General features: G+C 54.8%; 1 protein-coding gene across 39 annotated transcripts in view; it reads right to left on the reverse strand.

Moving 5' to 3' along the window:
* Positions 1-27,640, reverse strand: part of LOC136789574 (uncharacterized) — a 266,555-nt gene extending 238,915 nt beyond the window's left edge. For 29 of the 39 annotated variants that reach the window (XR_010828263.1, XR_010828266.1, XR_010828257.1 and 26 more), the window contains exons 1-6: positions 20,241-20,423; positions 18,698-18,803; positions 16,409-16,455; positions 10,276-10,381; positions 7,982-8,028; positions 1,851-1,956 (exon numbers count right to left, since the gene is read on the reverse strand). Coding sequence is in view for 25 of the 39 variants with exons in the window: in XM_066989633.1 (XP_066845734.1) it covers positions 1,851-1,956; positions 7,982-8,028; positions 10,276-10,381; positions 16,409-16,455; positions 18,698-18,803; positions 20,241-20,383 (555 nt within the window). In the remaining 14 variants the exon portion in view is untranslated. The other 10 variants (XM_066989627.1, XM_066989626.1, XM_066989630.1 and 7 more) reach the window with 10 other exon arrangements.
* Between the last annotated feature and the right edge of the window lie 6 nt (positions 27,641-27,646).

A 27,646-nucleotide genomic window follows, 5' to 3' on the forward strand; every position in this document is an offset into this window, starting at 1 on the left:
TAAAAATATTTAATAGCATTTTAACGCTCCCACGCTCCAGTAAGCCTTGAACGTAACCGCAATTAAACAAGGAGCCTTGAACGTAACCGCAATTAAACAAGGAGCACAGCAAAGCCAGAGGTCTAACAAAGCACGAGAGGTGATCGCATTTAAACGCCTTATGGTGCCTTTAGCTAATCCTTCTTCTAGTTCCTGAACAACGGACTTCGTTTAGGAAAAAAAAAGACTCTAAAAATACATACAAAAAAATAAAGGGAACGGCAGCCGAGTCTTGAACGTTCAGAAGCCGACTCAAGCATCCCAGAGCCTTCTACGCTTTGAAAAGCGTCTGTGGGAGAAATTACTTCTCGAAGTTGCGAAACCCACGACTGAAAAGAAAGCGGTAGCAAAACTCCTACGGTAGTCAAGAACAGGCTGACAAGCACCTGTCAGAAATCACACCGGGTAGAGTTTATTCTGCCTCCTCGGGACAGGGGCAGACAACAGACGATGCCTGGAAGCTTTCTTCCAACCTTATTCTTCTCTGGTTCTACATCTGCCAGTCCTCGATGCGGCTGTTTCGCAATAAAAGCACGCCCTTTTATTTGGGAGCAGGGGGAAGATAGCAAGGCCTCAAACACACAGCACATCCTAGATCGTCTTAGGGAGATGGAGACCCACAGGACCGCCGAGCGCTTCTATCTTCGCGTTTCAAATGACTGGGCAAACCACCATCTACACGACACTGTCAACAGACCGAAACATTCTTTTAACTTGCAGAACTATTTCCATCGGCAAGACACACAAGACAGAGGTCATATCCCCATGCTCCATCTTTATTGTGCAAGTGCTGCTCAAAGCTCTTTATTACCCTCCATAGACAGCCGTCCAGGAAAAAAAAAAAAAAAAAAAATCATACGTCAACAGGGGCTAGATTGACGGGCAACATATGAAACCTACTCGGCGGCGACCCGTACGCGTGCAGTGACGCCTGCGGTGCAAAAACCTTAGCCAGGAGGCCGGCCCAACTGACCGCCACCCAGAATACGTAGATGTACACGACAGCCCGAAGGGCCCGAGGGTGGGCATTCACAGCCATCCGGAATCCATTGGTCAGGTCCAGGTTAGCAGCACACTTCTTGCCAACAACCATTACACGCCCAAGAAGCTGGAAAAAGGAAATAACGTTACCTAACATAACGTGCCACGACGCACAGAACGAACGCGAGCGGAGAACCATCCACAGAACACGGTTAGCTAATCCTTCACGATTCAACCGCTGCTCTTTGAATTACCCTCTAGACAGGAACAGACTACAAAACAGTCACAGAAGCTAAATTTGTCTCGGGGGTTAAAGCCCCCGTCATAGCTTCGGGCAACGTAAGCCGCTCTGGCGGAAAATAAAAGCTTCACGGTGCCTTTTCTTTTGCGTGGCCTCACAAAGCCTTGGAACTTGACTTGCATAGCTAACAGCGAAACAAACACCCAGCGCCGCTCAACCAGCTTTCCCTTTCCTCGCCTCTGACCTGCCCAAACCCCAAGCCCTCTTCTGCATAGTCAAAGTACCACCGCCGCTGTCTGGAAACCGTGAAAACGGGCATCAGACCGTACTTCGGAACAACACTGCTTTTTGCACTACAAGCGCGTAGCCGGAGACCAGCATCGCTTTATATCGCCGCTCTTAGTCAAAAAGCTCAACTCCATTACAAGCTAGAGGCAAAAGACTACAGCATCGGAAAACCCAAAATAGCCTACTGTGCGCCCCTCCGCAACATCCAGAGGAAAAGAGGGGACGGGAAAGAGTCTAGGAAGTTACAAACTAGTTACAGGTACAGCCAGCCTAGCGAAAAGAAAGCTCCCACAGTACTCACGGGTCCGCCAGAATCTTCTGCTTCACATAACCGGACAACTGCCTTCTCAGGAAGGACTAGGAAAAAACACTGGAGCCTGAGGCGAACTATCACGGAACGCAAGGCGCTGGAGGAAGAGTAAACAGTTACAACGCAGTCAGCTTCAGAGAAAGGCAACAGCTTAAGCAAATCACTATGCCCCACCGAACTCGTCCTACCGAAGCAGATTATCAGGTACCCCAAACGCGCACGACAAAACAGCGATTCTTCTTAAGCGATCTTTGAATAGGCAAAGTTCTCTACCTTCTACACGCAAAACACACAAGCGGCAAACAATTGCTAACTGTCCTTCAGTTATGTCCAAATATTGCCTCGGCCAGAGGTAGGAAGGCATCTTCAAAGAACCCGGAGTAATCCGGCTGAGGCTGTATAAACTCTCCGTCCTCGATAACGCCACGTACTCAGGGGAAAGAACATTCCAAGTTAGCCCGTTACGGCCGGCTCTACGTCAGACACCTCCAGACCGAGGCCAAGGTATCACCTGCGAAACACGAATACCACCGATCTGTAGGAAACCATCGACTCGCAACTAATTGCGAGGGAACTCCCCAAATCACCAGCAGACCGAAACTGCATACGGCACCAGAAGCAGGATCCAGCACGCAAGGTGACGGGGGCAACGAGACAGCCGAGTACTTCAGATTAGCGACTTCCGGCAGTTTTATTTATTTTAGATGCGACTGAAACAGCGCCGATAAGACTCGATTCCACAGATGCTTTGCACTTCTTACTCACCATCGCCTTTCACTGCGCGACAATCGAGAATTACGAGCCTTCCTCACACTTCTCCCCCCTATAACATCGCTCAACTGTGAAACAGGCCTTCGGTACAGCGAGCTAAGCAAATTCAAGACCATTCGCTATAGCCAACTACACTCCAAAAGCAGTTCTAAGTTCCCCCCCCGCCTCAAGTGAGGACCAGCAGCCTGCGGGATTGACTGGCTTCTAGATGTTTAAGAAAGCTAGGAAAAGCTGCAATTCTTCCCTTTCACAAGCCACTTTGGAGAGAGCGTGCGCTCGCGTGCGCGGTGGGGGTGGTGCCATAACCAAAGCCTAGCACGGCCGAGCCGGGGCGTCTCTAGAACGCTGTCACGAGGCGCATCAAGACCTGCGTTTCTGCTACGCAGAAATGACTGATTACGGTCACTACTGCGATGCTCGCTGCCTATACGCAGGCAGTCCGAACCCCCAAGGAGACCGACTGCGCCGGCGACCCAGTACGCGCCGTGGCACCCCGGGGGCAGGCGGGACGCGCACCGAAGAAGCGCGGGGTTTTAGAGGCGCTGCAGTAGAGAGCGCCACGAGCCGGAGAGACCCCGACCGACCGACCGACCGACCGACCGTCCGTCCGTCCCTCCCTGCCTCCCTCCCTCCCTCCCGCAGCAAGGCCACCACCCGCCCTGCCGCACTCCCGGGACCCGCGACGGGCCCTCGTTTCAGAGGGCCTGCGAGCGGCCGAGGGAAGGAAGGAAAGAGAAGACTCGCACGACGACGCCGCGGCTACCTCCTCGCCCACGACCGCTCATCCTCACGGAGAACGTTGGCGGGGACCTCCTTGCCCTTGCAGGCGACCTCTCCGAAAGCGGCTGCAGCGGCAGCGCCGCCGCCGGGCCAGGCGGCCTGCGCCCTAACGATCCCGTCGGCCATGACGGCGCCCGCTCGGTACAACGCCCCCTCCCTTCCCGCACTCGGCCCGGCCCTCCGCGGCGCTCATTGGGCCGACAGATCGCCGCCGACCGCTCCCGCGCCTCGATTGGCTGCCTCGCCTGCCCTCTTCCCTTGTCCCCGCCCTCTCGGCGGCTCCGCTCCCGTCGACCCGGTGCTTATCGGCGCTCAGGGAGGTCGCGTGCCCTCGGGGCGCGGAGGGATCCGACCGGGAGGGAGGAAGTGGGCGCCCGAAAACGGGCTGGGCGGCTCCGCGGAGGGAAGCCGGGCCCTGCACGGCTGGGAAACGAGCTCCACAGAACGGTTGCTCCGATCATAGAATCATAGCATGGCTTGGCTTGGCAGGGACCTTACTTAAAGATCACCTAATTCCAACCCCCCCGCCCTGGGCAGGGACACCTTCCACTAGACCACGTTGCTCAAAGCCCCATCCAACCTGGCCTTAAACACTTCCAGGGACGGGGCATCCGCCACTTCTCCTGGCAACCCGTTCCAGTGCCTCACCCCCCTCTCAGGAAAGAATCTCTTCCAACTATCCAGTCTAAGTCTACCCTCTTTGAGTTTAAAACCATTACTCCTTGCCCTATCGCTCCTCTCCCTGACAAAGAGTCCCTCCCCAGCTTTCCTGTAGGGCCCCCCCTTTGGGTACTGGAAGGCCCCTCCAAGGTCTCCCCGGAGCCTTCTCTTCTCTCTCCAGGCTGAACCACCCCAACTCCCTCAGCCTGCCTTCCTGGGAGAGGTGCCCCAGCCCCCTGGTCATCTTCGTGGCCCTCCTCTGGACGCGTTCTAGTACGTCCCCGTCCTTCTTGTGCTGGGGGCCCCAGAGCTGAACACAGTACTTACTCTAGGTGGGGCCTCACAAGAGCACAGCAGCAGAGAGGGAGAATCACCTCCCTCGACTTGCCGGCCGCCCTCCTTTTGATGCGGCCCAGGATACGGGTGGCTTTCCGGGCTGCAAGCGTCCATTGCATTGCCGGCTCCGGTTGACGAGCTTCTCATCAACCAACGCCCCCAGGCCCTTCTCCTCAGAGCTGCTCTCCATCCATTCTCCGCCCAGCCTGGATTCGTGCTTAGGATTGCCCCGGACCAAATGCGGGACCTCGCGCTCGTAGCCCCAACTATTATTTATGACCCTATCAGCTCCACCCCAAACACGCTGGTGGCTTTTGGGCGCTGCTCCCCGCAGGCAGATCCCCGCTTTTGCCAGGGCAGGCCTTACCTTTTCAGAAGTTGCTCCACAACCTTCCCTGAGAGCCCCACTTCAACTGCTGGTGTTTCTAAGGGGGAAAGCTGCACCTCCCGCGCACGGGGTGGCGGGGAGGAATACAAAGCCTGTGCTCAGCCCTGGCACATCACAACTGGGTTTGTGCTCAGCTGGGGAGGAGGCTTCTGGAAAAATAGGCAGTGCCCCCCAAGGCTGCCCAAGCGTGGTCCGCGGTGCCCTGCAGCAGCCCCAGGGAGAGCGGAGCTCAAACTGGCCCGACACGGCGGCAGGGACGTGGCCGTCCCCACACGCGCGGTTCCTGCCTGAGTAGGCCACAGCGCTTCTGCCTCTCTGACAGGCTTGGAGGGTAACGACATCAGAATACGCTCGCTTTAGTTTGAGGTTCCAGCCGCTACTGCCATCGGGATGGCACACGGGGACGGGGCTGGGGCTGGGGCTGGGGGCAGGCAACCACAGGCAGCTTTAACATCTCAGTCCTCCCCGTCGGCCATCTCCCAGCTACCACGCGGGCCACTCAGTGCGACCAGACACCAATTCACCCAAGGCAACAAAAATATTTACAGAGCTACACCTCTCCTCGTAACTGTTTGTTGTTTACGGCTGAAACCACTCCTGGGATAGGATATGCCACCTGGACTGAGCAAAGCCTTTGATACGGTCCCTCACCACATTCTTCTCTCTAAATTGGAGAGGTATGGATTTGAAGGATGGACTGCTGGGCGGATAAAGAATTGGTTGGCTGGTCGCAGCCAAAGGGTTGTGGTCAACGGCTCTATGTCTGGGTGGAGGCCGGTCACAAGCGGTGTCCCTCAGGGGTCGGCCTCGGGACCGGTGCTCTTCAACATCTTTAGCAATGACACAGACGACGGAATCGAGCAAGTTTGCAGATGACACCAAGCTGAGCGGTGCAGTCGATACAACAGAGGGAAGGGATGCCGTCCGGAGGGACCTGGACAGGCCGGAGAAGTGGGCCCATGAGAACCTAATGAGGTTCAACAAGGCCAAGTGCAAGGCGTTGACCTTGGGCTGGGGCAATCCCAGGTATTTCTATAGACTGGGAGAAGAAGAACTTGAGAGCAGCCCTGCGGAGAAGGACTTGGGGGTCCTGATGGACGAGAAGCTGGACACGAGCCAGCAGCGCGCGCTTGCAGCCCGGAAGGCCAACTGTGTCCTGGGCTGCATTAACAAAGGGGTGGCCAGCAGGGAGAGGGAGGTGATTATCCCCCTCTACCCTGCTCTTGGGAGACCCCACCTGGAATACTGCGTGCAGGCCTGGGGCCCCCAGCACAAGAAGGATGTGGAGCTCTTGGAAAGGTCAGTCTCACCTCCGTCCCTGGAAAGGTGTTGGAACAGCTGGAAAGGTGTTGGAACAGCTTGTTCTGGATGCCATCTCCAAGCCATTGGAAGAGAAGGAGGTTATGAGGAGTAGTCAGCATGGATTCACCAAGGGGAAATCGTGCTCGACCGACCTCGTTGCCTTCTATGATGGCATCACCAGCTGCGTTGATGGAGGGAGAGCAGTGGATGTCATCTACCTTGACTTTAGCAAGGCTTCCGATACTGTCTCCCACGACGTCCTGCTAGCAAAGCTGAGAAAGCGTGGGATAGACGAGTGGACGGTAAGGTGGGTTGAGACCTGGCTGACCGGCCGAGCTCAGAGGGTGGTGATCGGCGGCGCAGAGTCCGGCTGCAGCCCTGTGACTAGCGGTGTTCCCCAGGGGTCGGTGCTGGGTCCGGTCTTGTTCAACATCTTCATCGCCGACCTTGACGAGGGAATAGTGTCCACCCTCAGCAAGTACGCCGATGATACAAAGCTGGGAGGAGTGGCCGACACGCCAGAAGGCTGTGCTGCCATTCAGCGAGACCTGGGCGGGCTGGAGAGCTGGGCAGGAAGAAGCCAAATGAAGTTTAACAAGAGCAAGCGTAGAGTCCTGCACCTGGGAAGGAACAACCGCGTGTATCAGTACAGGCTGGGGGATGACCTGCTGGAGAGGAGCGCTGCGGAGAAGGACCCGGGGGTCCTGGTGGACGACAGGTTGACCATGAGCCAGCGGCGTGCCCTGGTGGCCAAGAAGGCCAATGGGATCCTGGCGTGCGTTAAAAGGAGCGTGGCCAGCAGGTCAAGGGAGGTGATCCTCCCCCTCTACTCTGCCTTGGGCAGGCCTCGCCTGGAGTACCGTGTCCGGTTCTGGGCTCCCCAGTACAAAAAGAGAGACAGGGATCTCCTGGAAAGAGTCCAGCGGAGGGCAACAAAGATGATACGGGGCCTGGAGCATCTCCCCTATGAGCAAAGACTGAGAGACCTGGGCCTGTTCAGCCTTGAGAAGAGAAGACTGAGAGGGGATCTTATCAATGATTACAAATATCTTAAGTGTGGGAGACAGTGGGACTTGGCCACCCTCTTTTCAGTGGTTTGTGGGGATAGGACAAGGGGCAACGGCCAAAAACTGGAGCACAGGAAGTTCCGCACCAACACGCGAAAGAACTTCTTCACGGTGAGGGTGACGGAGCGCTGGAACAGGCTGCCCGGGGAGGTTGTGGAGTCTCCTTCTCCGGAGATATTCAAGGCCCGTCTGGACGCCTACCTGGGCAGCCTGCTCTAGGGAACCTGCTCTGGCAGGGGGGTTGGACCCGACGATCTCTTGAGGTCCCTTCCAACCCCTACGAATCTGTATATACAGGAGTAAAAATACACGTGTTGATAGCGATAGGACAAGGGGGAATGGTTTTAAACTAAGACAGGGGAGATTTAGCTTAGATATTAGGAGAAAGTTTTTCACTCAGAGGGTGGTGAGGCACTGGAACGGGTTGCCCAGAGAGGTTCTGGATGCCCCATCCCTGGAGGCATTCAAGGCCAGGCTGGACGCGGCTCTGGGCAGCCTGCTCTAGTGGTTGGCAACGCTGCCCAGAGCAGGGGGGTTGAAACTAGATGATCTTTAAGGTGCTTTTCAACCCAGGCCATTCTATGGTTCTATGATATGCTCTTTGAAAGCGTACAGGCTAAAGGAAGGGTCAAATTGGTGCCTCGGGGGCAAATTTCTTCGCCTTCTACGGTTGTCTAACAGTGCCTATTAAGCAAAGAGATTACCAATCGTCTTCCTCCTCTACTTTCTCAGGAATTAAACACCTTTTGTGAAAGACTACAAGCGCTGATAGCATTAGCTAGACCGACTGGGGAACAGTTGAACACGTAAATACTTACTCAAGGTCCATTTGCACAGGTTTCTTTGAGCAGTTCCATGGGCTCTTCTACGTCAACAAAACAGACCAATGAAAGAGACCAAGGACAAATACAGAAACAGAACAGTTGATCAAGTGCCAATTTAAGAAGCTTTCCCTGAAAGGGCAACAGCATCTCCACCTCCACCCACCCCTCCCCTCCCCTCCCCTCCCCTCCCCTCCCCCCCCCCCCCCCAAGTAGTTGACTTCCACAACTATTTTCATCTGACCCCGCAAACGGCAAATTCTATATTACTTCGAGTAGAACAAGGGCTGTTTCTTGTTTCGGTTTGGTTTTTATCATTCAGCTTCTTCAAAAGACTTTAGTCATTCACAGCTGCAATCGTTAACCCCGCAAACAGATCCAGTAACAAAGATCATTCCTCCTGCTAAGGAATCGAGTTTCTTTGTGAGGAACGGAGTCACAAAAATCATTTCATTAGCAAGTTTCAAACACTAAAAATATTTAATAGCATTTTAACGCTCCCACGCTCCAGTAAGCCTTGAACGTAACCGCAATTAAACAAGGAGCACAGCAAAGCCAGAGGTCTAACAAAGCACGAGAGGTGATCGCATTTAAACGCCTTATGGTGCCTTTAGCTAATCCTTCTTCTAGTTCCTGAACAACGGACTTCGTTTAGGAAAAAAAAAGACTCTAAAAATACATACAAAAAAATAAAGGGAACGGCAGCCGAGTCTTGAACGTTCAGAAGCCGACTCAAGCATCCCAGAGCCTTCTACGCTTTGAAAAGCGTCTGTGGGAGAAATTACTTCTCGAAGTTGCGAAACCCACGACTGAAAAGAAAGCGGTAGCAAAACTCCTACGGTAGTCAAGAACAGGCTGACAAGCACCTGTCAGAAATCACACCGGGTAGAGTTTATTCTGCCTCCTCGGGACAGGGGCAGACAACAGACGATGCCTGGAAGCTTTCTTCCAACCTTATTCTTCTCTGGTTCTACATCTGCCAGTCCTCGATGCGGCTGTTTCGCAATAAAAGCACGCCCTTTTATTTGGGAGCAGGGGGAAGATAGCAAGGCCTCAAACACACAGCACATCCTAGATCGTCTTAGGGAGATGGAGACCCACAGGACCGCCGAGCGCTTCTATCTTCGCGTTTCAAATGACTGGGCAAACCACCATCTACACGACACTGTCAACAGACCGAAACATTCTTTTAACTTGCAGAACTATTTCCATCGGCAAGACACACAAGACAGAGGTCATATCCCCATGCTCCATCTTTATTGTGCAAGTGCTGCTCAAAGCTCTTTATTACCCTCCATAGACAGCCGTCCAGGAAAAAAAAAAAAAAAAAAAATCATACGTCAACAGGGGCTAGATTGACGGGCAACATATGAAACCTACTCGGCGGCGACCCGTACGCGTGCAGTGACGCCTGCGGTGCAAAAACCTTAGCCAGGAGGCCGGCCCAACTGACCGCCACCCAGAATACGTAGATGTACACGACAGCCCGAAGGGCCCGAGGGTGGGCATTCACAGCCATCCGGAATCCATTGGTCAGGTCCAGGTTAGCAGCACACTTCTTGCCAACAACCATTACACGCCCAAGAAGCTGGAAAAAGGAAATAACGTTACCTAACATAACGTGCCACGACGCACAGAACGAACGCGAGCGGAGAACCATCCACAGAACACGGTTAGCTAATCCTTCACGATTCAACCGCTGCTCTTTGAATTACCCTCTAGACAGGAACAGACTACAAAACAGTCACAGAAGCTAAATTTGTCTCGGGGGTTAAAGCCCCCGTCATAGCTTCGGGCAACGTAAGCCGCTCTGGCGGAAAATAAAAGCTTCACGGTGCCTTTTCTTTTGCGTGGCCTCACAAAGCCTTGGAACTTGACTTGCATAGCTAACAGCGAAACAAACACCCAGCGCCGCTCAACCAGCTTTCCCTTTCCTCGCCTCTGACCTGCCCAAACCCCAAGCCCTCTTCTGCATAGTCAAAGTACCACCGCCGCTGTCTGGAAACCGTGAAAACGGGCATCAGACCGTACTTCGGAACAACACTGCTTTTTGCACTACAAGCGCGTAGCCGGAGACCAGCATCGCTTTATATCGCCGCTCTTAGTCAAAAAGCTCAACTCCATTACAAGCTAGAGGCAAAAGACTACAGCATCGGAAAACCCAAAATAGCCTACTGTGCGCCCCTCCGCAACATCCAGAGGAAAAGAGGGGACGGGAAAGAGTCTAGGAAGTTACAAACTAGTTACAGGTACAGCCAGCCTAGCGAAAAGAAAGCTCCCACAGTACTCACGGGTCCGCCAGAATCTTCTGCTTCACATAACCGGACAACTGCCTTCTCAGGAAGGACTAGGAAAAAACACTGGAGCCTGAGGCGAACTATCACGGAACGCAAGGCGCTGGAGGAAGAGTAAACAGTTACAACGCAGTCAGCTTCAGAGAAAGGCAACAGCTTAAGCAAATCACTATGCCCCACCGAACTCGTCCTACCGAAGCAGATTATCAGGTACCCCAAACGCGCACGACAAAACAGCGATTCTTCTTAAGCGATCTTTGAATAGGCAAAGTTCTCTACCTTCTACACGCAAAACACACAAGCGGCAAACAATTGCTAACTGTCCTTCAGTTATGTCCAAATATTGCCTCGGCCAGAGGTAGGAAGGCATCTTCAAAGAACCCGGAGTAATCCGGCTGAGGCTGTATAAACTCTCCGTCCTCGATAACGCCACGTACTCAGGGGAAAGAACATTCCAAGTTAGCCCGTTACGGCCGGCTCTACGTCAGACACCTCCAGACCGAGGCCAAGGTATCACCTGCGAAACACGAATACCACCGATCTGTAGGAAACCATCGACTCGCAACTAATTGCGAGGGAACTCCCCAAATCACCAGCAGACCGAAACTGCATACGGCACCAGAAGCAGGATCCAGCACGCAAGGTGACGGGGGCAACGAGACAGCCGAGTACTTCAGATTAGCGACTTCCGGCAGTTTTATTTATTTTAGATGCGACTGAAACAGCGCCGATAAGACTCGATTCCACAGATGCTTTGCACTTCTTACTCACCATCGCCTTTCACTGCGCGACAATCGAGAATTACGAGCCTTCCTCACACTTCTCCCCCCTATAACATCGCTCAACTGTGAAACAGGCCTTCGGTACAGCGAGCTAAGCAAATTCAAGACCATTCGCTATAGCCAACTACACTCCAAAAGCAGTTCTAAGTTCCCCCCCCGCCTCAAGTGAGGACCAGCAGCCTGCGGGATTGACTGGCTTCTAGATGTTTAAGAAAGCTAGGAAAAGCTGCAATTCTTCCCTTTCACAAGCCACTTTGGAGAGAGCGTGCGCTCGCGTGCGCGGTGGGGGTGGTGCCATAACCAAAGCCTAGCACGGCCGAGCCGGGGCGTCTCTAGAACGCTGTCACGAGGCGCATCAAGACCTGCGTTTCTGCTACGCAGAAATGACTGATTACGGTCACTACTGCGATGCTCGCTGCCTATACGCAGGCAGTCCGAACCCCCAAGGAGACCGACTGCGCCGGCGACCCAGTACGCGCCGTGGCACCCCGGGGGCAGGCGGGACGCGCACCGAAGAAGCGCGGGGTTTTAGAGGCGCTGCAGTAGAGAGCGCCACGAGCCGGAGAGACCCCGACCGACCGACCGACCGACCGTCCGTCCGTCCGTCCCTCCCTGCCTCCCTCCCTCCCTCCCGCAGCAAGGCCACCACCCGCCCTGCCGCACTCCCGGGACCCGCGACGGGCCCTCGTTTCAGAGGGCCTGCGAGCGGCCGAGGGAAGGAAGGAAAGAGAAGACTCGCACGACGACGCCGCGGCTACCTCCTCGCCCACGACCGCTCATCCTCACGGAGAACGTTGGCGGGGACCTCCTTGCCCTTGCAGGCGACCTCTCCGAAAGCGGCTGCAGCGGCAGCGCCGCCGCCGGGCCAGGCGGCCTGCGCCCTAACGATCCCGTCGGCCATGACGGCGCCCGCTCGGTACAACGCCCCCTCCCTTCCCGCACTCGGCCCGGCCCTCCGCGGCGCTCATTGGGCCGACAGATCGCCGCCGACCGCTCCCGCGCCTCGATTGGCTGCCTCGCCTGCCCTCTTCCCTTGTCCCCGCCCTCTCGGCGGCTCCGCTCCCGTCGACCCGGTGCTTATCGGCGCTCAGGGAGGTCGCGTGCCCTCGGGGCGCGGAGGGATCCGACCGGGAGGGAGGAAGTGGGCGCCCGAAAACGGGCTGGGCGGCTCCGCGGAGGGAAGCCGGGCCCTGCACGGCTGGGAAACGAGCTCCACAGAACGGTTGCTCCGATCATAGAATCATAGCATGGCTTGGCTTGGCAGGGACCTTACTTAAAGATCACCTAATTCCAACCCCCCCCCGCCCTGGGCAGGGACACCTTCCACTAGACCACGTTGCTCAAAGCCCCATCCAACCTGGCCTTAAACACTTCCAGGGACGGGGCATCCGCCACTTCTCCTGGCAACCCGTTCCAGTGCCTCACCCCCCTCTCAGGAAAGAATCTCTTCCAACTATCCAGTCTAAGTCTACCCTCTTTGAGTTTAAAACCATTACTCCTTGCCCTATCGCTCCTCTCCCTGACAAAGAGTCCCTCCCCAGCTTTCCTGTAGGGCCCCCCCTTTGGGTACTGGAAGGCCCCTCCAAGGTCTCCCCGGAGCCTTCTCTTCTCTCTCCAGGCTGAACCACCCCAACTCCCTCAGCCTGCCTTCCTGGGAGAGGTGCCCCAGCCCCCTGGTCATCTTCGTGGCCCTCCTCTGGACGCGTTCTAGTACGTCCCCGTCCTTCTTGTGCTGGGGGCCCCAGAGCTGAACACAGTACTTACTCTAGGTGGGGCCTCACAAGAGCACAGCAGCAGAGAGGGAGAATCACCTCCCTCGACTTGCCGGCCGCCCTCCTTTTGATGCGGCCCAGGATACGGGTGGCTTTCCGGGCTGCAAGCGTCCATTGCATTGCCGGCTCCGGTTGACGAGCTTCTCATCAACCAACGCCCCCAGGCCCTTCTCCTCAGAGCTGCTCTCCATCCATTCTCCGCCCAGCCTGGATTCGTGCTTAGGATTGCCCCGGACCAAATGCGGGACCTCGCGCTCGTAGCCCCAACTATTATTTATGACCCTATCAGCTCCACCCCAAACACGCTGGTGGCTTTTGGGCGCTGCTCCCCGCAGGCAGATCCCCGCTTTTGCCAGGGCAGGCCTTACCTTTTCAGAAGTTGCTCCACAACCTTCCCTGAGAGCCCCACTTCAACTGCTGGTGTTTCTAAGGGGGAAAGCTGCACCTCCCGCGCACGGGGTGGCGGGGAGGAATACAAAGCCTGTGCTCAGCCCTGGCACATCACAACTGGGTTTGTGCTCAGCTGGGGAGGAGGCTTCTGGAAAAATAGGCAGTGCCCCCCAAGGCTGCCCAAGCGTGGTCCGCGGTGCCCTGCAGCAGCCCCAGGGAGAGCGGAGCTCAAACTGGCCCGACACGGCGGCAGGGACGTGGCCGTCCCCACACGCGCGGTTCCTGCCTGAGTAGGCCACAGCGCTTCTGCCTCTCTGACAGGCTTGGAGGGTAACGACATCAGAATACGCTCGCTTTAGTTTGAGGTTCCAGCCGCTACTGCCATCGGGATGGCACACGGGGACGGGGCTGGGGCTGGGGCTGGGGGCAGGCAACCACAGGCAGCTTTAACATCTCAGTCCTCCCCGTCGGCCATCTCCCAGCTACCACGCGGGCCACTCAGTGCGACCAGACACCAATTCACCCAAGGCAACAAAAATATTTACAGAGCTACACCTCTCCTCGTAACTGTTTGTTGTTTACGGCTGAAACCACTCCTGGGATAGGATATGCCACCTGGACTGAGCAAAGCCTTTGATACGGTCCCTCACCACATTCTTCTCTCTAAATTGGAGAGGTATGGATTTGAAGGATGGACTGCTGGGCGGATAAAGAATTGGTTGGCTGGTCGCAGCCAAAGGGTTGTGGTCAACGGCTCTATGTCTGGGTGGAGGCCGGTCACAAGCGGTGTCCCTCAGGGGTCGGCCTCGGGACCGGTGCTCTTCAACATCTTTAGCAATGACACAGACGACGGAATCGAGCAAGTTTGCAGATGACACCAAGCTGAGCGGTGCAGTCGATACAACAGAGGGAAGGGATGCCGTCCGGAGGGACCTGGACAGGCCGGAGAAGTGGGCCCATGAGAACCTAATGAGGTTCAACAAGGCCAAGTGCAAGGCGTTGACCTTGGGCTGGGGCAATCCCAGGTATTTCTATAGACTGGGAGAAGAAGAACTTGAGAGCAGCCCTGCGGAGAAGGACTTGGGGGTCCTGATGGACGAGAAGCTGGACACGAGCCAGCAGCGCGCGCTTGCAGCCCGGAAGGCCAACTGTGTCCTGGGCTGCATTAACAAAGGGGTGGCCAGCAGGGAGAGGGAGGTGATTATCCCCCTCTACCCTGCTCTTGGGAGACCCCACCTGGAATACTGCGTGCAGGCCTGGGGCCCCCAGCACAAGAAGGATGTGGAGCTCTTGGAAAGGTCAGTCTCACCTCCGTCCCTGGAAAGGTGTTGGAACAGCTGGAAAGGTGTTGGAACAGCTTGTTCTGGATGCCATCTCCAAGCCATTGGAAGAGAAGGAGGTTATGAGGAGTAGTCAGCATGGATTCACCAAGGGGAAATCGTGCTCGACCGACCTCGTTGCCTTCTATGATGGCATCACCAGCTGCGTTGATGGAGGGAGAGCAGTGGATGTCATCTACCTTGACTTTAGCAAGGCTTCCGATACTGTCTCCCACGACGTCCTGCTAGCAAAGCTGAGAAAGCGTGGGATAGACGAGTGGACGGTAAGGTGGGTTGAGACCTGGCTGACCGGCCGAGCTCAGAGGGTGGTGATCGGCGGCGCAGAGTCCGGCTGCAGCCCTGTGACTAGCGGTGTTCCCCAGGGGTCGGTGCTGGGTCCGGTCTTGTTCAACATCTTCATCGCCGACCTTGACGAGGGAATAGTGTCCACCCTCAGCAAGTACGCCGATGATACAAAGCTGGGAGGAGTGGCCGACACGCCAGAAGGCTGTGCTGCCATTCAGCGAGACCTGGGCGGGCTGGAGAGCTGGGCAGGAAGAAGCCAAATGAAGTTTAACAAGAGCAAGCGTAGAGTCCTGCACCTGGGAAGGAACAACCGCGTGTATCAGTACAGGCTGGGGGATGACCTGCTGGAGAGGAGCGCTGCGGAGAAGGACCCGGGGGTCCTGGTGGACGACAGGTTGACCATGAGCCAGCGGCGTGCCCTGGTGGCCAAGAAGGCCAATGGGATCCTGGCGTGCGTTAAAAGGAGCGTGGCCAGCAGGTCAAGGGAGGTGATCCTCCCCCTCTACTCTGCCCTGGGCAGGCCTCGCCTGGAGTACCGTGTCCGGTTCTGGGCTCCCCAGTACAAAAAGAGAGACAGGGATCTCCTGGAAAGAGTCCAGCGGAGGGCAACAAAGATGATACGGGGCCTGGAGCATCTCCCCTATGAGCAAAGACTGAGAGACCTGGGCCTGTTCAGCCTTGAGAAGAGAAGACTGAGAGGGGATCTTATCAATGATTACAAATATCTTAAGTGTGGGAGACAGTGGGACTTGGCCACCCTCTTTTCAGTGGTTTGTGGGGATAGGACAAGGGGCAACGGCCAAAAACTGGAGCACAGGAAGTTCCGCACCAACATGCGAAAGAACTTCTTCACGGTGAGGGTGACGGAGCGCTGGAACAGGCTGCCCGGGGAGGTTGTGGAGTCTCCTTCTCCGGAGATATTCAAGGCCCGTCTGGACGCCTACCTGGGCAGCCTGCTCTAGGGAACCTGCTCTGGCAGGGGGGTTGGACCCGACGATCTCTTGAGGTCCCTTCCAACCCCTACGAATCTGTATATACAGGAGTAAAAATACACGTGTTGATAGCGATAGGACAAGGGGGAATGGTTTTAAACTAAGACAGGGGAGATTTAGCTTAGATATTAGGAGAAAGTTTTTCACTCAGAGGGTGGTGAGGCACTGGAACGGGTTGCCCAGAGAGGTTCTGGATGCCCCATCCCTGGAGGCATTCAAGGCCAGGCTGGACGCGGCTCTGGGCAGCCTGCTCTAGTGGTTGGCAACGCTGCCCAGAGCAGGGGGGTTGAAACTAGATGATCTTTAAGGTGCTTTTCAACCCAGGCCATTCTATGGTTCTATGATATGCTCTTTGAAAGCGTACAGGCTAAAGGAAGGGTCAAATTGGTGCCTCGGGGGCAAATTTCTTCGCCTTCTACGGTTGTCTAACAGTGCCTATTAAGCAAAGAGATTACCAATCGTCTTCCTCCTCTACTTTCTCAGGAATTAAACACCTTTTGTGAAAGACTACAAGCGCTGATAGCATTAGCTAGACCGACTGGGGAACAGTTGAACACGTAAATACTTACTCAAGGTCCATTTGCACAGGTTTCTTTGAGCAGTTCCATGGGCTCTTCTACGTCAACAAAACAGACCAATGAAAGAGACCAAGGACAAATACAGAAACAGAACAGTTGATCAAGTGCCAATTTAAGAAGCTTTCCCTGAAAGGGCAACAGCATCTCCACCTCCACCCACCCCTCCCCTCCCCTCCCCTCCCCTCCCCTCCCCCCCCCCAAGTAGTTGACTTCCACAACTATTTTCATCTGACCCCGCAAACGGCAAATTCTATATTACTTCGAGTAGAACAAGGGCTGTTTCTTGTTTCGGTTTGGTTTTTATCATTCAGCTTCTTCAAAAGACTTTAGTCATTCACAGCTGCAATCGTTAACCCCGCAAACAGATCCAGTAACAAAGATCATTCCTCCTGCTAAGGAATCGAGTTTCTTTGTGAGGAACGGAGTCACAAAAATCATTTCATTAGCAAGTTTCAAACACTAAAAATATTTAATAGCATTTTAACGCTCCCACGCTCCAGTAAGCCTTGAACGTAACCGCAATTAAACAAGGAGCACAGCAAAGCCAGAGGTCTAACAAAGCACGAGAGGTGATCGCATTTAAACGCCTTATGGTGCCTTTAGCTAATCCTTCTTCTAGTTCCTGAACAACGGACTTCGTTTAGGAAAAAAAAAGACTCTAAAAATACATACAAAAAAATAAAGGGAACGGCAGCCGAGTCTTGAACGTTCAGAAGCCGACTCAAGCATCCCAGAGCCTTCTACGCTTTGAAAAGCGTCTGTGGGAGAAATTACTTCTCGAAGTTGCGAAACCCACGACTGAAAAGAAAGCGGTAGCAAAACTCCTACGGTAGTCAAGAACAGGCTGACAAGCACCTGTCAGAAATCACACCGGGTAGAGTTTATTCTGCCTCCTCGGGACAGGGGCAGACAACAGACGATGCCTGGAAGCTTTCTTCCAACCTTATTCTTCTCTGGTTCTACATCTGCCAGTCCTCGATGCGGCTGTTTCGCAATAAAAGCACGCCCTTTTATTTGGGAGCAGGGGGAAGATAGCAAGGCCTCAAACACACAGCACATCCTAGATCGTCTTAGGGAGATGGAGACCCACAGGACCGCCGAGCGCTTCTATCTTCGCGTTTCAAATGACTGGGCAAACCACCATCTACACGACACTGTCAACAGACCGAAACATTCTTTTAACTTGCAGAACTATTTCCATCGGCAAGACACACAAGACAGAGGTCATATCCCCATGCTCCATCTTTATTGTGCAAGTGCTGCTCAAAGCTCTTTATTACCCTCCATAGACAGCCGTCCAGGAAAAAAAAAAAAAAAAAAAATCATACGTCAACAGGGGCTAGATTGACGGGCAACATATGAAACCTACTCGGCGGCGACCCGTACGCGTGCAGTGACGCCTGCGGTGCAAAAACCTTAGCCAGGAGGCCGGCCCAACTGACCGCCACCCAGAATACGTAGATGTACACGACAGCCCGAAGGGCCCGAGGGTGGGCATTCACAGCCATCCGGAATCCATTGGTCAGGTCCAGGTTAGCAGCACACTTCTTGCCAACAACCATTACACGCCCAAGAAGCTGGAAAAAGGAAATAACGTTACCTAACATAACGTGCCACGACGCACAGAACGAACGCGAGCGGAGAACCATCCACAGAACACGGTTAGCTAATCCTTCACGATTCAACCGCTGCTCTTTGAATTACCCTCTAGACGGGAACAGACTACAAAACAGTCACAGAAGCTAAATTTGTCTCGGGGGTTAAAGCCCCCGTCATAGCTTCGGGCAACGTAAGCCGCTCTGGCGGAAAATAAAAGCTTCACGGTGCCTTTTCTTTTGCGTGGCCTCACAAAGCCTTGGAACTTGACTTGCATAGCTAACAGCGAAACAAACACCCAGCGCCGCTCAACCAGCTTTCCCTTTCCTCGCCTCTGACCTGCCCAAACCCCAAGCCCTCTTCTGCATAGTCAAAGTACCACCGCCGCTGTCTGGAAACCGTGAAAACGGGCATCAGACCGTACTTCGGAACAACACTGCTTTTTGCACTACAAGCGCGTAGCCGGAGACCAGCATCGCTTTATATCGCCGCTCTTAGTCAAAAAGCTCAACTCCATTACAAGCTAGAGGCAAAAGACTACAGCATCGGAAAACCCAAAATAGCCTACTGTGCGCCCCTCCGCAACATCCAGAGGAAAAGAGGGGACGGGAAAGAGTCTAGGAAGTTACAAACTAGTTACAGGTACAGCCAGCCTAGCGAAAAGAAAGCTCCCACAGTACTCACGGGTCCGCCAGAATCTTCTGCTTCACATAACCGGACAACTGCCTTCTCAGGAAGGACTAGGAAAAAACACTGGAGCCTGAGGCGAACTATCACGGAACGCAAGGCGCTGGAGGAAGAGTAAACAGTTACAACGCAGTCAGCTTCAGAGAAAGGCAACAGCTTAAGCAAATCACTATGCCCCACCGAACTCGTCCTACCGAAGCAGATTATCAGGTACCCCAAACGCGCACGACAAAACAGCGATTCTTCTTAAGCGATCTTTGAATAGGCAAAGTTCTCTACCTTCTACACGCAAAACACACAAGCGGCAAACAATTGCTAACTGTCCTTCAGTTATGTCCAAATATTGCCTCGGCCAGAGGTAGGAAGGCATCTTCAAAGAACCCGGAGTAATCCGGCTGAGGCTGTATAAACTCTCCGTCCTCGATAACGCCACGTACTCAGGGGAAAGAACATTCCAAGTTAGCCCGTTACGGCCGGCTCTACGTCAGACACCTCCAGACCGAGGCCAAGGTATCACCTGCGAAACACGAATACCACCGATCTGTAGGAAACCATCGACTCGCAACTAATTGCGAGGGAACTCCCCAAATCACCAGCAGACCGAAACTGCATACGGCACCAGAAGCAGGATCCAGCACGCAAGGTGACGGGGGCAACGAGACAGCCGAGTACTTCAGATTAGCGACTTCCGGCAGTTTTATTTATTTTAGATGCGACTGAAACAGCGCCGATAAGACTCGATTCCACAGATGCTTTGCACTTCTTACTCACCATCGCCTTTCACTGCGCGACAATCGAGAATTACGAGCCTTCCTCACACTTCTCCCCCCTATAACATCGCTCAACTGTGAAACAGGCCTTCGGTACAGCGAGCTAAGCAAATTCAAGACCATTCGCTATAGCCAACTACACTCCAAAAGCAGTTCTAAGTTCCCCCCCCGCCTCAAGTGAGGACCAGCAGCCTGCGGGATTGACTGGCTTCTAGATGTTTAAGAAAGCTAGGAAAAGCTGCAATTCTTCCCTTTCACAAGCCACTTTGGAGAGAGCGTGCGCTCGCGTGCGCGGTGGGGGTGGTGCCATAACCAAAGCCTAGCACGGCCGAGCCGGGGCGTCTCTAGAACGCTGTCACGAGGCGCATCAAGACCTGCGTTTCTGCTACGCAGAAATGACTGATTACGGTCACTACTGCGATGCTCGCTGCCTATACGCAGGCAGTCCGAACCCCCAAGGAGACCGACTGCGCCGGCGACCCAGTACGCGCCGTGGCACCCCGGGGGCAGGCGGGACGCGCACCGAAGAAGCGCGGGGTTTTAGAGGCGCTGCAGTAGAGAGCGCCACGAGCCGGAGAGACCCCGACCGACCGACCGACCGACCGACCGTCCGTCCGTCCCTCCCTGCCTCCCTCCCTCCCTCCCGCAGCAAGGCCACCACCCGCCCTGCCGCACTCCCGGGACCCGCGACGGGCCCTCGTTTCAGAGGGCCTGCGAGCGGCCGAGGGAAGGAAGGAAAGAGAAGACTCGCACGACGACGCCGCGGCTACCTCCTCGCCCACGACCGCTCATCCTCACGGAGAACGTTGGCGGGGACCTCCTTGCCCTTGCAGGCGACCTCTCCGAAAGCGGCTGCAGCGGCAGCGCCGCCGCCGGGCCAGGCGGCCTGCGCCCTAACGATCCCGTCGGCCATGACGGCGCCCGCTCGGTACAACGCCCCCTCCCTTCCCGCACTCGGCCCGGCCCTCCGCGGCGCTCATTGGGCCGACAGATCGCCGCCGACCGCTCCCGCGCCTCGATTGGCTGCCTCGCCTGCCCTCTTCCCTTGTCCCCGCCCTCTCGGCGGCTCCGCTCCCGTCGACCCGGTGCTTATCGGCGCTCAGGGAGGTCGCGTGCCCTCGGGGCGCGGAGGGATCCGACCGGGAGGGAGGAAGTGGGCGCCCGAAAACGGGCTGGGCGGCTCCGCGGAGGGAAGCCGGGCCCTGCACGGCTGGGAAACGAGCTCCACAGAACGGTTGCTCCGATCATAGAATCATAGCATGGCTTGGCTTGGCAGGGACCTTACTTAAAGATCACCTAATTCCAACCCCCCCGCCCTGGGCAGGGACACCTTCCACTAGACCACGTTGCTCAAAGCCCCATCCAACCTGGCCTTAAACACTTCCAGGGACGGGGCATCCGCCACTTCTCCTGGCAACCCGTTCCAGTGCCTCACCCCCCTCTCAGGAAAGAATCTCTTCCAACTATCCAGTCTAAGTCTACCCTCTTTGAGTTTAAAACCATTACTCCTTGCCCTATCGCTCCTCTCCCTGACAAAGAGTCCCTCCCCAGCTTTCCTGTAGGGCCCCCCCTTTGGGTACTGGAAGGCCCCTCCAAGGTCTCCCCGGAGCCTTCTCTTCTCTCTCCAGGCTGAACCACCCCAACTCCCTCAGCCTGCCTTCCTGGGAGAGGTGCCCCAGCCCCCTGGTCATCTTCGTGGCCCTCCTCTGGACGCGTTCTAGTACGTCCCCGTCCTTCTTGTGCTGGGGGCCCCAGAGCTGAACACAGTACTTACTCTAGGTGGGGCCTCACAAGAGCACAGCAGCAGAGAGGGAGAATCACCTCCCTCGACTTGCCGGCCGCCCTCCTTTTGATGCGGCCCAGGATACGGGTGGCTTTCCGGGCTGCAAGCGTCCATTGCATTGCCGGCTCCGGTTGACGAGCTTCTCATCAACCAACGCCCCCAGGCCCTTCTCCTCAGAGCTGCTCTCCATCCATTCTCCGCCCAGCCTGGATTCGTGCTTAGGATTGCCCCGGACCAAATGCGGGACCTCGCGCTCGTAGCCCCAACTATTATTTATGACCCTATCAGCTCCACCCCAAACACGCTGGTGGCTTTTGGGCGCTGCTCCCCGCAGGCAGATCCCCGCTTTTGCCAGGGCAGGCCTTACCTTTTCAGAAGTTGCTCCACAACCTTCCCTGAGAGCCCCACTTCAACTGCTGGTGTTTCTAAGGGGGAAAGCTGCACCTCCCGCGCACGGGGTGGCGGGGAGGAATACAAAGCCTGTGCTCAGCCCTGGCACATCACAACTGGGTTTGTGCTCAGCTGGGGAGGAGGCTTCTGGAAAAATAGGCAGTGCCCCCCAAGGCTGCCCAAGCGTGGTCCGCGGTGCCCTGCAGCAGCCCCAGGGAGAGCGGAGCTCAAACTGGCCCGACACGGCGGCAGGGACGTGGCCGTCCCCACACGCGCGGTTCCTGCCTGAGTAGGCCACAGCGCTTCTGCCTCTCTGACAGGCTTGGAGGGTAACGACATCAGAATACGCTCGCTTTAGTTTGAGGTTCCAGCCGCTACTGCCATCGGGATGGCACACGGGGACGGGGCTGGGGCTGGGGCTGGGGGCAGGCAACCACAGGCAGCTTTAACATCTCAGTCCTCCCCGTCGGCCATCTCCCAGCTACCACGCGGGCCACTCAGTGCGACCAGACACCAATTCACCCAAGGCAACAAAAATATTTACAGAGCTACACCTCTCCTCGTAACTGTTTGTTGTTTACGGCTGAAACCACTCCTGGGATAGGATATGCCACCTGGACTGAGCAAAGCCTTTGATACGGTCCCTCACCACATTCTTCTCTCTAAATTGGAGAGGTATGGATTTGAAGGATGGACTGCTGGGCGGATAAAGAATTGGTTGGCTGGTCGCAGCCAAAGGGTTGTGGTCAACGGCTCTATGTCTGGGTGGAGGCCGGTCACAAGCGGTGTCCCTCAGGGGTCGGCCTCGGGACCGGTGCTCTTCAACATCTTTAGCAATGACACAGACGACGGAATCGAGCAAGTTTGCAGATGACACCAAGCTGAGCGGTGCAGTCGATACAACAGAGGGAAGGGATGCCGTCCGGAGGGACCTGGACAGGCCGGAGAAGTGGGCCCATGAGAACCTAATGAGGTTCAACAAGGCCAAGTGCAAGGCGTTGACCTTGGGCTGGGGCAATCCCAGGTATTTCTATAGACTGGGAGAAGAAGAACTTGAGAGCAGCCCTGCGGAGAAGGACTTGGGGGTCCTGATGGACGAGAAGCTGGACACGAGCCAGCAGCGCGCGCTTGCAGCCCGGAAGGCCAACTGTGTCCTGGGCTGCATTAACAAAGGGGTGGCCAGCAGGGAGAGGGAGGTGATTATCCCCCTCTACCCTGCTCTTGGGAGACCCCACCTGGAATACTGCGTGCAGGCCTGGGGCCCCCAGCACAAGAAGGATGTGGAGCTCTTGGAAAGGTCAGTCTCACCTCCGTCCCTGGAAAGGTGTTGGAACAGCTGGAAAGGTGTTGGAACAGCTTGTTCTGGATGCCATCTCCAAGCCATTGGAAGAGAAGGAGGTTATGAGGAGTAGTCAGCATGGATTCACCAAGGGGAAATCGTGCTCGACCGACCTCGTTGCCTTCTATGATGGCATCACCAGCTGCGTTGATGGAGGGAGAGCAGTGGATGTCATCTACCTTGACTTTAGCAAGGCTTCCGATACTGTCTCCCACGACGTCCTGCTAGCAAAGCTGAGAAAGCGTGGGATAGACGAGTGGACGGTAAGGTGGGTTGAGACCTGGCTGACCGGCCGAGCTCAGAGGGTGGTGATCGGCGGCGCAGAGTCCGGCTGCAGCCCTGTGACTAGCGGTGTTCCCCAGGGGTCGGTGCTGGGTCCGGTCTTGTTCAACATCTTCATCGCCGACCTTGACGAGGGAATAGTGTCCACCCTCAGCAAGTACGCCGATGATACAAAGCTGGGAGGAGTGGCCGACACGCCAGAAGGCTGTGCTGCCATTCAGCGAGACCTGGGCGGGCTGGAGAGCTGGGCAGGAAGAAGCCAAATGAAGTTTAACAAGAGCAAGCGTAGAGTCCTGCACCTGGGAAGGAACAACCGCGTGTATCAGTACAGGCTGGGGGATGACCTGCTGGAGAGGAGCGCTGCGGAGAAGGACCCGGGGGTCCTGGTGGACGACAGGTTGACCATGAGCCAGCGGCGTGCCCTGGTGGCCAAGAAGGCCAATGGGATCCTGGCGTGCGTTAAAAGGAGCGTGGCCAGCAGGTCAAGGGAGGTGATCCTCCCCCTCTACTCTGCCCTGGGCAGGCCTCGCCTGGAGTACCGTGTCCGGTTCTGGGCTCCCCAGTACAAAAAGAGAGACAGGGATCTCCTGGAAAGAGTCCAGCGGAGGGCAACAAAGATGATACGGGGCCTGGAGCATCTCCCCTATGAGCAAAGACTGAGAGACCTGGGCCTGTTCAGCCTTGAGAAGAGAAGACTGAGAGGGGATCTTATCAATGATTACAAATATCTTAAGTGTGGGAGACAGTGGGACTTGGCCACCCTCTTTTCAGTGGTTTGTGGGGATAGGACAAGGGGCAACGGCCAAAAACTGGAGCACAGGAAGTTCCGCACCAACATGCGAAAGAACTTCTTCACGGTGAGGGTGACGGAGCGCTGGAACAGGCTGCCCGGGGAGGTTGTGGAGTCTCCTTCTCCGGAGATATTCAAGGCCCGTCTGGACGCCTACCTGGGCAGCCTGCTCTAGGGAACCTGCTCTGGCAGGGGGGTTGGACCCGACGATCTCTTGAGGTCCCTTCCAACCCCTACGAATCTGTATATACAGGAGTAAAAATACACGTGTTGATAGCGATAGGACAAGGGGGAATGGTTTTAAACTAAGACAGGGGAGATTTAGCTTAGATATTAGGAGAAAGTTTTTCACTCAGAGGGTGGTGAGGCACTGGAACGGGTTGCCCAGAGAGGTTCTGGATGCCCCATCCCTGGAGGCATTCAAGGCCAGGCTGGACGCGGCTCTGGGCAGCCTGCTCTAGTGGTTGGCAACGCTGCCCAGAGCAGGGGGGTTGAAACTAGATGATCTTTAAGGTGCTTTTCAACCCAGGCCATTCTATGGTTCTATGATATGCTCTTTGAAAGCGTACAGGCTAAAGGAAGGGTCAAATTGGTGCCTCGGGGGCAAATTTCTTCGCCTTCTACGGTTGTCTAACAGTGCCTATTAAGCAAAGAGATTACCAATCGTCTTCCTCCTCTACTTTCTCAGGAATTAAACACCTTTTGTGAAAGACTACAAGCGCTGATAGCATTAGCTAGACCGACTGGGGAACAGTTGAACACGTAAATACTTACTCAAGGTCCATTTGCACAGGTTTCTTTGAGCAGTTCCATGGGCTCTTCTACGTCAACAAAACAGACCAATGAAAGAGACCAAGGACAAATACAGAAACAGAACAGTTGATCAAGTGCCAATTTAAGAAGCTTTCCCTGAAAGGGCAACAGCATCTCCACCTCCACCCACCCCTCCCCTCCCCTCCCCCTCCCCTCCCCTCCCCCCCCCCCCCCCCCAAGTAGTTGACTTCCACAACTATTTTCATCTGACCCCGCAAACGGCAAATTCTATATTACTTCGAGTAGAACAAGGGCTGTTTCTTGTTTCGGTTTGGTTTTTATCATTCAGCTTCTTCAAAAGACTTTAGTCATTCACAGCTGCAATCGTTAACCCCGCAAACAGATCCAGTAACAAAGATCATTCCTCCTGCTAAGGAATCGAGTTTCTTTGTGAGGAACGGAGTCACAAAAATCATTTCATTAGCAAGTTTCAAACACTAAAAATATTTAATAGCATTTTAACGCTCCCACGCTCCAGTAAGCCTTGAACGTAACCGCAATTAAACAAGGAGCACAGCAAAGCCAGAGGTCTAACAAAGCACGAGAGGTGATCGCATTTAAACGCCTTATGGTGCCTTTAGCTAATCCTTCTTCTAGTTCCTGAACAACGGACTTCGTTTAGGAAAAAAAAAGACTCTAAAAATACATACAAAAAAATAAAGGGAACGGCAGCCGAGTCTTGAACGTTCAGAAGCCGACTCAAGCATCCCAGAGCCTTCTACGCTTTGAAAAGCGTCTGTGGGAGAAATTACTTCTCGAAGTTGCGAAACCCACGACTGAAAAGAAAGCGGTAGCAAAACTCCTACGGTAGTCAAGAACAGGCTGACAAGCACCTGTCAGAAATCACACCGGGTAGAGTTTATTCTGCCTCCTCGGGACAGGGGCAGACAACAGACGATGCCTGGAAGCTTTCTTCCAACCTTATTCTTCTCTGGTTCTACATCTGCCAGTCCTCGATGCGGCTGTTTCGCAATAAAAGCACGCCCTTTTATTTGGGAGCAGGGGGAAGATAGCAAGGCCTCAAACACACAGCACATCCTAGATCGTCTTAGGGAGATGGAGACCCACAGGACCGCCGAGCGCTTCTATCTTCGCGTTTCAAATGACTGGGCAAACCACCATCTACACGACACTGTCAACAGACCGAAACATTCTTTTAACTTGCAGAACTATTTCCATCGGCAAGACACACAAGACAGAGGTCATATCCCCATGCTCCATCTTTATTGTGCAAGTGCTGCTCAAAGCTCTTTATTACCCTCCATAGACAGCCGTCCAGGAAAAAAAAAAAAAAAAAAAAATCATACGTCAACAGGGGCTAGATTGACGGGCAACATATGAAACCTACTCGGCGGCGACCCGTACGCGTGCAGTGACGCCTGCGGTGCAAAAACCTTAGCCAGGAGGCCGGCCCAACTGACCGCCACCCAGAATACGTAGATGTACACGACAGCCCGAAGGGCCCGAGGGTGGGCATTCACAGCCATCCGGAATCCATTGGTCAGGTCCAGGTTAGCAGCACACTTCTTGCCAACAACCATTACACGCCCAAGAAGCTGGAAAAAGGAAATAACGTTACCTAACATAACGTGCCACGACGCACAGAACGAACGCGAGCGGAGAACCATCCACAGAACACGGTTAGCTAATCCTTCACGATTCAACCGCTGCTCTTTGAATTACCCTCTAGACAGGAACAGACTACAAAACAGTCACAGAAGCTAAATTTGTCTCGGGGGTTAAAGCCCCCGTCATAGCTTCGGGCAACGTAAGCCGCTCTGGCGGAAAATAAAAGCTTCACGGTGCCTTTTCTTTTGCGTGGCCTCACAAAGCCTTGGAACTTGACTTGCATAGCTAACAGCGAAACAAACACCCAGCGCCGCTCAACCAGCTTTCCCTTTCCTCGCCTCTGACCTGCCCAAACCCCAAGCCCTCTTCTGCATAGTCAAAGTACCACCGCCGCTGTCTGGAAACCGTGAAAACGGGCATCAGACCGTACTTCGGAACAACACTGCTTTTTGCACTACAAGCGCGTAGCCGGAGACCAGCATCGCTTTATATCGCCGCTCTTAGTCAAAAAGCTCAACTCCATTACAAGCTAGAGGCAAAAGACTACAGCATCGGAAAACCCAAAATAGCCTACTGTGCGCCCCTCCGCAACATCCAGAGGAAAAGAGGGGACGGGAAAGAGTCTAGGAAGTTACAAACTAGTTACAGGTACAGCCAGCCTAGCGAAAAGAAAGCTCCCACAGTACTCACGGGTCCGCCAGAATCTTCTGCTTCACATAACCGGACAACTGCCTTCTCAGGAAGGACTAGGAAAAAACACTGGAGCCTGAGGCGAACTATCACGGAACGCAAGGCGCTGGAGGAAGAGTAAACAGTTACAACGCAGTCAGCTTCAGAGAAAGGCAACAGCTTAAGCAAATCACTATGCCCCACCGAACTCGTCCTACCGAAGCAGATTATCAGGTACCCCAAACGCGCACGACAAAACAGCGATTCTTCTTAAGCGATCTTTGAATAGGCAAAGTTCTCTACCTTCTACACGCAAAACACACAAGCGGCAAACAATTGCTAACTGTCCTTCAGTTATGTCCAAATATTGCCTCGGCCAGAGGTAGGAAGGCATCTTCAAAGAACCCGGAGTAATCCGGCTGAGGCTGTATAAACTCTCCGTCCTCGATAACGCCACGTACTCAGGGGAAAGAACATTCCAAGTTAGCCCGTTACGGCCGGCTCTACGTCAGACACCTCCAGACCGAGGCCAAGGTATCAC

This window comes from Anser cygnoides, unplaced genomic scaffold (assembly GCF_040182565.1).
Source record: "Anser cygnoides isolate HZ-2024a breed goose unplaced genomic scaffold, Taihu_goose_T2T_genome scaffold_71_1, whole genome shotgun sequence".
NCBI classification, from domain to species: Eukaryota; Metazoa; Chordata; class Aves; order Anseriformes; family Anatidae; genus Anser; species Anser cygnoides.